General features: G+C 33.9%; 1 protein-coding gene across 3 annotated transcripts in view; it reads right to left on the bottom strand.

Annotated features, from left to right (window-relative positions):
* The window catches only part of LOC143244504 (uncharacterized), a 45,134-nt gene extending 34,352 nt beyond the window's left edge, over positions 1–10,782 (bottom strand). For 2 of the 3 annotated variants that reach the window (XM_076489303.1, XM_076489305.1), the window contains exons 1-2: positions 10,696–10,782; positions 6,832–6,908 (exon numbers count right to left, since the gene is read on the bottom strand). In XM_076489303.1, coding sequence (XP_076345418.1) covers positions 6,832–6,908; positions 10,696–10,781 — 163 coding nt within the window. In that variant the 5' untranslated portion in view covers position 10,782. Of the gene's footprint in view, positions 1–5,881; positions 5,980–6,831; positions 6,909–10,695 lie in introns of all 3 variants that reach the window. The other variant, XM_076489304.1, reaches the window with a different exon arrangement.
* Positions 10,783–12,438: the final 1,656 nt, after the last annotated feature.

The following is a 12,438-nucleotide window of genomic DNA, read 5'->3' as shown; positions in this document are numbered from 1 at the left end:
CTGCATTCCTTCTTAGTATACATTTTTTAAAATTAGGGATGCCTATGCTATATAGCCTTTGTGCCTGCTTTGCTGGATTTCTAGCAAAGCTATCTGAGGGCTATATCTACTCTATCCATCACTAATTCTGAAGTGATAGTCTAGAGGGAAGGCAGCTTTCAACACCCATCACAAATTATTGGTTTACTTTTGTCAAACCAAATAGTGTATTAGACCATCACTCTTATATTCACAACCCCACAATATATGGTACAATTTTTATTTTAATGGTATTTGGACATGAACCATAGAAACTCTGCAGTCCAAAGCACAAACAACTGGTCTGCACTTGGGCCAGACCAAGTGTACCTTTTGAGAAATCTAGAAACAAGCATGTCCCTCTCCTCATCCTTTTTTCAAAGTAGCGATTGAATAAGAAATGATAAAACCTAGTATTAGAATATTGCCATAATTTAAATATTTCTTCCATCATAGCTACTTAAGACTTCAAACTTAATAGGTTTTAGGTGTCCCCTATATCAATAGCTTACAATCTAGGGGCAACCCAAACAAGAAAGTAGTCTGTCAGGATTGTCTGCTTGTGAGGTTAGACAATTTCAGTGAAAATACTTTCCTAGCTCAAACGTGCAAATGCACTTTTAATGCAAAAGTGGAGTACAAGTTGTATACAGTAAACATGTGGAGAGCTTCAGGCCCAAACAGTTGGAACCATTAATATATACACCATTTAATACTTAAATTAGTTTGGATGAAAATAATCCTCAGACTGACATCTTGTTTTGATACCATTTACTACTGGTGGGGTCCATAAAGTGCATCATAATGAGTAATGCTTTGCTTGTTAAAACACTTGGATTAAGGAACTAACAAAAAAATTGGATGAAATTTCTAATTTTCTATGTAAAATAGGTAAAGAATCAATTAGTACCCCAGTAACTCAAGAGCAGGTTTGATGGTTTATAATGCTATAAATTAGGTTTTGATACCTGCAGTGAGCCCATTATGTATGTTTGTACTTAATAACAAAAAATTCAGTGACAATATATTTTGAGTGGCTCCTGTGTTCTTATAAACTCTCAGCCATAATCAGTATAATTAATTGCAATATTAAATGAATGTTTTGGAAACCCGTATCCAACATTCACAAATATAATTTAGTGCATACACTATTTATATATTTTCTGGTTATGGCAACAGGTCAGGTCCCAAGTAATTATTACCTTATATTCAATGCAAATTGTGAAAAATTGTCATAATTTCAAATCAAACATTAACAGGATTGATAATTACAACATCTATTTAAAATGCTATGTTCTCTACTGGTTCTGGGAACCACCCTCAGGTAGTACAAGTTTAAACAGCGTCTTTAGAGTTTTGCTGAACTTTAAGAAAGAAGTGCTTCATAATCAAAGAACGGTTTAACCTTCAGTGTCTACAGGTGTGGAAATGTGCGTTAACCTTCGATGGCTTTACGAAAAAAATTATGACAGTAAATGTGTGAAGAAAATTTTTTTAGACTGAGAAACGTCAGACAGAATCTCAAATAAACTTGTATAAAAACCTACGTCTTTAATGCGTGCATTTAATCACAAAAAAGCGTTTCTTTTATGACTAATGTCAAATTAAATACTGCCGTATATTTATGGTACAATAAAGAAACTGGCAAGTCAACTTAGGTTAACTTCACACTTTTTTGCTTCTATTTTTACCTCGAGAAGTATTAATTATTAGTTTGCAATCTGGATCAACAGCCACAGTTTACCATAATTTATATTCAGCTTTTCTATAATTTATTGCATCGAGCTATATTTAATGGCAGATGGTCCATAAGCTTCCGTTTTTCTTTTATAAATCATGATTTTCTGTTTAAAACACGTTTTACAAATAAAAACATTCGAAAATGTTCTCTTTTAATATTATATTAACATTATCCAAATGGATACCTTGAGTCAGGAGTTCAAAAGCTTGTAAACTTAATTTAGAAATTATAAACTATTTAATTAAAACGTGCTTGTCGTTTACTGTGAGAAAAAAAAAGAGGGGAATAAATGGGTAAAATGGCGTGAGAGATCACACACACACGCGCGCGCGCATACGTTAAAGCTACTCCAGAAAATGATAAGCATGGTAGGAACTTCAAGTTTTTACTCGATACACTGTGAAGATGATTAACAAAAGATGCAACATGTGCAGGCAGAAGTTCCTCTAGAACTAGATCAATGTTTGGAGGCGTGTGTAGTCGTCCTTTCTAAAAGATGTTATATTAAGGGTTGTCAAACAAATGAACCAAAAAATGCAGAAGCACGAAAAAAAAACAAAAAAAAACAGCGCTTTAAAAGTAGCAACGGTCTCCAAAACCAAACCATACGGTGAACGCGCGCGTAATCCACACCATGCCAATCAGGAACAATTTTCTCATCCATAAAACGAAGACCATGGTTACGAAAGAAAAAACTCCAACCCAAAATGCTACTGTGATAAAGCTGACCATATCTTCTGGTGCTGTTAACATTCTCTTTAAAATGAAGTAATAATTGTGGGTTACTCCATACAACCACACCTGACATTCATTTTGTTTCGTTTGTAGTTAAACATAAAGCTACACAATAGGTTATCTATGCTGCGGATATTGAAATCTTGTTTTTAGCGTTATAAGCCTCTACATTTACTGCTGGACCATTGAGAAATGATGAAAACAAAACAACCCCCTCTCGAAAATGGGATTTTTTTTTTTTTAAATCAAGAGTACATGATTATAAAATTTAGAAACTAGATTCAATAACAGTTTTAGTCAATTACTAGCAAAGTTACTTGCCCTGACACGGAATTTATTTCTTTGGCTTCCGAAGCAGTCGGAAAGGTGTGTCTGCGTATCACTTGTTAGCACTAATAGAAGCATGAAGGAAACTGAAATAACCTAGTACACCAGCATACTAAGAGTAGATCTGAAAGCAGAACACTGGTCACGGTACGCGGCTAAATTCTTTTCACTCTAACTCTGTACAGCTCTTTGGTATCACGAGCATATTATCATGAGAAGCACTGCTATAAAACAGAACACACTATATAAAAACAAGTGTTATTTTACAATGGCAGGTCAAATTATACCTTAAGAATATTCACTCCATTATTTTTAGATTGGAATGATAGAGAATGTCGTAAGTAGCACATCAGACTAAAAGGTATAACTCTTCAAAACTGTGTACATAATGCTATGCTTTCTCGGTATCAAGAGTTTTCCCCATCTACAGACATACAGACACCTGTATACTTTTGATAGCTCCAGTAAAGACGCTTTTCTCCCTTTACACACATTTTTTTTATGTTTGAATAACTGTTTTAACTATGCTTTATTTTCTGTCCAGCCTCTTTTTTTACTCTAGCTTCAGTTTTAAACAAAGATAACTTATTTTAACTTTGTGATGTTCCAGCTAGCTAATACTGAATTAGTTAAAAGAGTTTGAATCTGTACAGTAACTGTATCAGGTCATCCCATAAGTAATGTCCGAAAATTTAATACAGATAGTACATCATTTCTGAATTTGTAGAAGGCTTTAATGACTAAAATATGTAGTAGGACGTGTATAAAAATGTTCAGATAAGTAAAAGAAGCTAACCCAATTCCATTTTTTTTTCAAATCATTGATCAAATAAACCCTTATGAAGGTGGATGTGTCTGAGGAGCACATTAAGCATATAATGCTTTACGAGTTTAAAAAAGACAATAGTGCAGCAGAAACTACGCGAAACATTCAAAGTGTTTATAGTGCGGAACCTCTCAATGAAAGAAAATGTCGAAGGTTGTTTCAAAAAGTTCAGATCAGATGACCACTTGCTACTGGCTGCATTTGATGAAGATCGTGCTGTAACAGATGAACAAGCACAGAGGCTTAATTCAACCCATATCAACAGTTCACTGTCGTCTACAACAGCCTGAAAAGGTGTCAATATTTGGAAAATGGGTCCTCCATGATTTGACAGAAGCCAACCTCAGGGCAAAAGTGGACATCTGCACTTCTCACCTTTTTTGGACAGGTTAGTGACTGGAGATGAAAAATAGGTATCTTATACAAATATTAAGCGGCGCAGACAATGGCTCAGTGCAGATAAACTGGCTAAAGCATATGGACCTCCACCCTAGGAAAGTCTTGTTAAGCGTTTGGTGGGATATTATTGGTATGATTCCCTTTGAGTTTCTGCCACTCAAAGTAACGATTACATCAGACTTCTTCTGTCAACAGTTAGAGCGTTTGAATGTTGCACTGAAAGAAAAGGGGCCTGCTTTGATTAATCGTAAAGGTGTTGTCACATCAGGATAATGCACAGCCCCATACAGCAAGGATCACATCTGCAAAGATTGAAGAGCTAGACTGGTGGAAAAATCTTCAACATATTCCTTATTCTCCAGACCTCGCCCCATTCGATTATCATTTATTCCAAAGTTTGCAGAACTATCTTGATGGATAAGATCTTGGAACACACGAAGATGTCAGAATCACCCTCTCTACATTATTTTCTTCCAAACCCCAATAATTTTATAGAAGTGGCTTGTAAATCGTTGGCAGGAAGTAATTAATAATAATGGAACATACATTGTTGATTAAATAACATTAAAAGCGTTTGAAATCCTTTCTCTTTTTCTGAACCTAAAATCGGACATGACTTAAGGGATGACCTAATAGATGATAATACTACAGTGACTGTCAAATTCGTATAAATGAGAAGAACTTTGTTTAGTTATTTTAAAGCAAAGTTACACAATAAGTTAACAGTGCTCTTTTCATCACGGGAACTGAACACCGGATTTTATGGTTGTTAGTCTGTAAACTGACCGTTTATTCATGAAGGAAAATTATTAAAGTAAGAGGGTTCATAATCCCTTTTGTGTATCTAAGACGCCCCTGATAAAAAACAAAACCTTATTGAATGTTTTGAAGTTGAAATTTTCCACTGTGGTATGGTATGGCTCTACTCTTTGTTAAAGCTTACCGGTTTAGTATTTCAATATTTTATTTTTACAAAAGATAAAAACGTGAGTTAACTACAAAACATATATAATGTTCAAAAACCTCTGAAATATTTCATAACGTTGGCAATATTTAAAACGTGAAGTATACAACACACATAACTGTAGTATTGTTTTGATGGGTTGAATGTCCATGCATGAAATACAGGTCTTAAATGGGTACTTGACGAAGGGGCAAAACCTTTGAAGTAAAATATCCATTGGTTTTAATACCTTTTAATGTGCGTGTGTTTTTCGATTAAAAGAAAAAGCATTCAAGAGAAAGAGCTGCAAAACAATCAAACAAATACATGAGCTCGCAATCGCTATTTATTATTTCCCTCAAAATTAACAAGGTTGAAAATATAAAAATTTGTAATTCATGGTTCCTGCAGCTACAAGCTAATCAAGTTTAAGACCTTTTAAAACCAATTTTCACAGCCATTTTATTCAAAAATAACAAAAATGTCAATAATAAATAATTGCTCAAATACTTTCTCTGGGTTATTTAACTTTGAATGCATTTTCGATAAATGTCAATGACGAGAGTTTCTCATTCACTAGCACATGTTTTGTTACCCCTGCTCGTATAAATGTCTATTGAAAGGATGACAATTTCTCTTTTTACCTGTGACTGATTCAGGGCTTTTTAAGACCTTGAACAACATATCTAAAACTTCTCAAAACCTCAAAAATGCAAAACCAATTTAAGACTTTCTAAGGCTCAGCGGGAATCCTCCAATAAGAATAAAACATCTTTGATGTGGAAATGTTCCGAAAACTTGAATCTAAGCTAACGACCAAATTGGTAACAAGATCGATTTTTGACTATCTTTCAATTGGCACGGTTAAAAAATCCTCTAATATTTCACTTACAAAAACGGCATTCTTAGGTGGTTGAGGACGTTTGCTGACAAGAAGAAACCGGATTTCACATCCCATTTGATTTCTGTTTTCAATTCTTTGGATATTTACTATGAAAAAGTAATTGTACGAGACATTGGTATCACAGTCTAGAATCCTTTAATCTTCTTCTTCCTCCCCCTTTCAACTAATTTTTTTTCACCTTAAAACATGACTACCCAATTTTAAAGAGTTAGATACTAAGTACACGTTAGTATTTTATTATTCTCAGGTGTTTACTTTGGGAAGTAAAAATGACGCTGTTTGGTTAATATTTAATTCAGAACGTATTTTATATATCCACAAATTTTCTTTTGTGCGTAGCATTTTTTTACCATTTACTGTACTCAAAATGTTAGTGTTTTGAAGTGACATTTGTGTCACAGTCCTGTAAAAAGTGACTGATTATATACTATTTTGTGCATGCTCTTTAATAGGTAAGATCAAATAACGTACTGTATAGCCCACACACTTTCAATGACCTTGGTAACTTCACTGAAGTTTTGTAGAAGCCTTCGACATTTGTCACACACATCAAGAAACATGTGATTTGAAAATGTATCATCTGTATCCTCTGAACTGACAAAAATCGGTATCAACAAGCAGTCATACATTCACCAGTTCGGTAATACAAGTAACAATTATATTTTATACTAACTACATTCATTATTATGTTAAAAGCTAGTCATGAACCAAGTAACTAGCTTCATTTGAACGGAAGTTAGTCATTTATTTTTCTAAAGGCATTAGATTTAAAAGTGACAGATCAATCACGGTCACCAGTACAATAACATACACTAACAGATCTGTAACAATACATAACACTGGTTATTCTTAATTTTTGCGAACACAAGTCATTAGGAAAGCTACAAATTTCCTAAATAACTATGAATATAACAAATGAACGTATCAGAATGACTTACCTAATTTTTGGTTAAATATCTTATCAAACGTGACATCCCCCATTTTCTCGAGATGCTTATGCATAACACTACGGACACTACAAAAGAAAACATTATGATCAAAATAGACATACTACAAACATATATGGATCATACCCGGTAATATAAAAACTGTATGTTACTAACAATGTAACATTAAGTTATAGCTTCTCCAGACATTATACAGAACACACTCACAAAAAACGAAACAAACTCGTAAACACTAAACAGAGTACATTAAAAAAACAGAAACGTTAACTTGTAAATCCTACAACTATATGAAATACATTCATAAAAAGGGGTGTATAGAACAAGCATTCAAACAAATTTTGGATATTCGAGCAAAGCTCGTTAACCATTTATTACTCATTGTAATATCCAGGTAGCAAATCTATCTTTACTGAGTCTAACTTAGTCCCCCACTGGTACAGCGGTAAGTCTACGGATTAACAAGGCTCATATCAGGGGTTCGACTCCCCACGGTGAACTCAGCAGATAGCCTGATGTGGCTTTGCTATAAGAAAAGCCAACACAGTCTGAATAAACCACCGAGTTATTTTTGTGGTTCCTCAATTGAACAATGTAACATCTATTTATCATGAACCACAGAGTAACAGCGTAATAGAATTCGCCCAGGAATTACGCAGAAATTTAACAGAATACATGGGTAAAAACCATCTTAAAAGGCAGACTTGTTCTTGAAACACTCATGACCTATTTCAATGGCTAAGGCTGCTAAAATATTGATAATACCAAAGGAGTCTATTTTTCGATTGTTAGTAAAAATATCTAAAATTCACCCGTTCATTCTTCATATTACACGATAATTAAAAATAGTACTTTAAAGAGATGAGTATGGATCGTCAAAGTAGAGAAACAAACTGAATCAAGATGCAAATATATTTCCAAGTCTACAACTAAGACTACAATACACTGGGCTGGAAATAGTGTATACATTATTTTCTCAAGATACAGATCCTTATTTTGACTTCATGTCTACAGTACTTTTCAATTTTAGGGAATCAACTTTATTGACAAAATAATCAACTTTTGAAATAAATAGGTCATGAATAATCGCAACGTTTCATACACCTAAGGTTAGGTGCAAAATACCCAGCTGATTTTGCTGTAAACTTGTTAAATAAAAATATGAAAACATTAATAATAATAATAGTAAAATACACACCAAAATCATCGACATAAATCACCACTCACAAGGGCAGAAAAATTACTATTGTAATCGTCTACTGCTACGATACTCATTGAAATAGTCGCAGAAAACCACGTAGACCCTAGCGCGTAAGGCGTGCGACTCGTAATCCGAGGGTCGCGGGTTCGCGCCCGCGTCGCGCTAAACATGCTCGCCCTCCCAGCCGTGGGGGTGTATAATGTGACGGTCAATCCCACTATTCGTTGGTAAAGAGTAGCCCAAGAGTTGGCGGTGGGTGGTGATGACTAGCTGCCTTCCCTCTAGTCTTACACTGCTAAATTAGGGACGGCTAGCACAGATAGCCCTCGAGTAGCTTTGTGCGAAATTACAAAAACAAGCAAACAAACAAACAAACCACGTAGACAGTAAAGCAGCGAATTAAAAAAAATGAACCCTCAACCTAGTAGTTTCGAATTAATGCACTATAAATTGCACAAATTATTTTCCAGTTTATGCATATTGGTAAAAACACCGGATTTTTTTTTCTCTGTAATGGCGGAAAGTGAAGGGATTTGAGAAATAATTTAAGGTGAAAATTCAAAGGCTTTTGAATAAATTTTTAAACTACCCTATGACATACTCAATACTGTATTCATTACAATTGTGCAGTTTCAGTAAAATATTCGTAGTTTTTGGTGTGTGTTTTTTTAGTGGCTTGTAAAACTATAATCAATAATAATTAGATTGGAGACAAAGGTTACACATAAACATTGTTTACTCTAGTAAAACGAAGCGTTTCCGACCAATATAAAATAGAGTATTTCCTACTAGTATAACAGTGCTTAAATAGCTTGGAAAAGCTTATGTTGGTGGTGATGAACTTAGAAAAGTTTATAGGGTGGAAATCTCGTCTTTCAAGAATCAACTTAAAATAGCCCCACAATCTTCATAGAAATTTCTTTAGCAGCTGTTAATAGATTTTGATGCAGTATACCTAGCAGTTTTTTACTTTAGGTTTCAGCGCTTGTATGGTTTCGAAGACAGACTTAGCCGGTAGCGAGACTGTATACGTCTCGCTGGCAAAATAAGTAGAACCAGAATTTTCAATCGTAAAATGGTAAAATAGTAATATAAGTAGTACTGTAAAACTAACTAAAAGAAAGGTATAATGATGAAAGCTGGGATTATATATAGACACCAAGTTAGTAATGTAGGATTCTCCATGTAAAGTCGAGACGGTTTACTCTGCTAAGTGATAAAAGTGGACATACCACTTGATAACGATCTTAGTTATAAGTTCAGTAGCCAGCTCTACATACTTTTTTTTACGTAGTTATATTTTTTCTTAATAGTTGTAAAATAATGTGAGTAACGTAACTGCATTATGTGTGTATTGAGTTTTAAAAATGTAAATATTTTTCATTTCATAACTTTATTTCAAGTCAATATATGAGCTGCAGTTTTTTCTGAAAATGAGTTGTATAAAGGAGGTTTTAACATATTTTTTTTTAATTAGTTGTCAATTTTCCCTCAAGTGCTTGTCACATTACTTTTAGTATTGCAAAATATATAGTGTAGCGACTTCGTGTCCGGAATCGTCCATATAAGGGAGCAAGAAAGATTTTTTAAATCAAAATAACAGCCAAATTTAATTACGAATCACACGCCACATTCACCTAGGGCCGTGCAAACACTAGATCCGCCCCTGGCAACCAAACAGAATAGTCCTTACTAACTTTACAACTGGATAAACAACACAATTGTTCGTTACAGTTTACAAGTAGTTTACAGTTTTATTTCCAGTTTCCATAAATGTGCACCAATGACAAATCTTTCTCTCTCTCTCTTCTTTTTTTTACATTCTATACTGACAATTTAGTCACACAGTTTATTACAGCTAAGCGCAACCACAGATTTCTACAAAAGTCCACACAATATCAACACATTTTTTACTTGAACGAACTTTGTGCGAGACGAAATTTAACGGTCAGGTTTAGCATAGCCTTCTCTAATTTACAGCTGCTGACCAGCTTTCGCTGTATACGTCTACTCTTAACAGAATAACTGAAATAAGCGTCATAATTATAATGTTTCAAAAGTTGAATGTGCAGAACATATTCGAACCTTGGGCTTAATGATGCGCAACCCGACATAGTTAGTCGGCCACGCTCGGTCCAACTTTAGAGCAAAATCAATTAAAATACCATAAAAGATTCGAGACAAGAGTAGCTGTGAAAATACAGTTCAAAAACAATTATGGTGATACTAAAAAAAACACAAAAAAAAACAGAAAATGTTAAACTAATGATGTTTCATGTGATGAGTTCTTAGTAAGTCCACTTCTAGTTCAATCACAAATTGCCTGCATGGTGTTTGTTACCTTTGTACTTATTTTCCTTACGATATTTGCATTTTTACATCAGAGTATCGACAATAGTTTTTTACGACTGTTATAATGAAACATTTGGCCATCAAGTTTCATAGCACGCAATCATTTTAAAATATCCTTCCTAAACAATTACTCTGTTCTGGTACACTCTCTATTACATGCATGTGAATTTCAGTTAAAGCCAGATGATTACAAATGATTTTACACCACATGCTTTATATCTAAATTTATTTCAAGCATGCTAAAACTTTGAAACTGAGTAAAATAAAACAATTTCTGATCATTATAGAAACGAATATCGTATTACCATTCGAAATATGTCAAAACACAAGAACAACTCGAACTACAGCGAGGGCACCGAAAGAAACACAGGATGGAATAGATAACCGCCATGTCACCTGCAGGAAATGAGAAACATACATATCCTACCCAAGATAACTATTACGTATATTATCAATAAACAAAGCAGACAATAGAGAAACAACTTTAATGGTTAGCTACAACATTTACCTATATACGTAATGCAGACAACATTTACGGAGATCCCTAAACAATATTGCATTTACATTATATCTTTAGAACTATTCTTATTATCTTGTTTAGTGAAATAGTAAAAATATTTCGGTCATCTCCAAGTTAACTTCTGTAAAAATTGAACGACAAAGTGATAAAGTATTATCTGTTTAGAAAAAGCAGGATACAAGAAGAAAGATTGCTGTAGGAAAGAAAATCTTTAGACTAGTAGTTACTTGTATTCAGTGCTGTTTACCCTTTAAAAGACAGTTCATTGACAAAATACGACTTAACAGTGTGTCCGTACTTATTGTTTGCTTGCCCGATATGAAAACACAGATGGTATTGATTTCGTACACTACTCTTAAAAAATGAGGAAAAAAAAAAGCTACTTCCAGTCGAGCCAAAACAAGCTCTATACGTTAAGTCGCCATGGAAACAGTAAAAGTATTTCTGCCACATGTGAGACAAGACAAGAATTCCCTCTTGAGAGATTACACTTTCTTATCGTATGGGGAAAAAAAAATTCGAGTATAAACATATTGATACATGTTGCCCTTTTCATTGTTAGCTTAGTTACAAACAACTAATGTTGTTCACCCTTTCTGTTGTTAGCGAAGCCATACATAAATGAAAAGGAAGTTAAAAAAAATCACAGTAAAATTTTTATATACTTGTTTACTAGATGGAGTACCTGACCCTGGAAGGAAGTTATGTAAATTCGTGATTAATGAAAGGTTACCTGCTTCCCATATACGTAACTGCGAAAAACGCCCATAAAACTGCAAAATACAAAATATGAAACCGTAAGTTTGCGTTCATCTCCCCATGGACCAAATGAACCTCCATACCAAATTTAGTGAAGATCCATCTATAGGAAGCGAAACAGTGGTAAAAAAAACTAAAAAAACGCCCTTGCAAAACGCAAAATTTGCATATACCCCCATATAAACATAATGAAATTTCATACTAATTTGAGTGAAGATTTATCTATACCCTGAAAAGTAATTACATGGACATACAATAGACAGTACTATTATATTTATATAAATAACCAGAAGATCATATTGTTTTTTTCGTCAGATCGCATTTACTAAAAATAATATGATTTAACTACACAATATTAACTGAAGGACGGTGATAGAACAATCATCACGTCACCATAGAAATAGAGGACAATAATAACAAAGAACCATTTTCAAAACCTCACATTTTGATAGAAACATTTCCATAGAGAAAAGAACAAGCATGTTACTAAAATGGATATTTTATACCACGTACTTAGATCTATGAAGTGCTCTAATTTAAAGATTGTATCCTGTCCTCCATTACGTCGAATGCATAAACCACCGATTTATATGAGCACCATTTACTCACCGCACAAAGCAACCACTTTTCTTCTAACAAAGACAGCATTATTTTACGCAAGATCATGTAGGTTACCGTTCGTGGACTTATTTTGCCATGATTATTCATCTAATAACCAGCATATTTTTGAAAAAATGACCATCACTCAACCATCCATAACTGTTGTAAA

The sequence above is a fragment of the Tachypleus tridentatus genome, chromosome 2, assembly GCF_004210375.1.
Source record: "Tachypleus tridentatus isolate NWPU-2018 chromosome 2, ASM421037v1, whole genome shotgun sequence".
Taxonomy (NCBI): domain Eukaryota; kingdom Metazoa; phylum Arthropoda; class Merostomata; order Xiphosura; family Limulidae; genus Tachypleus; species Tachypleus tridentatus.
This window is presented reverse-complemented; position numbering and strand designations above follow the sequence as displayed.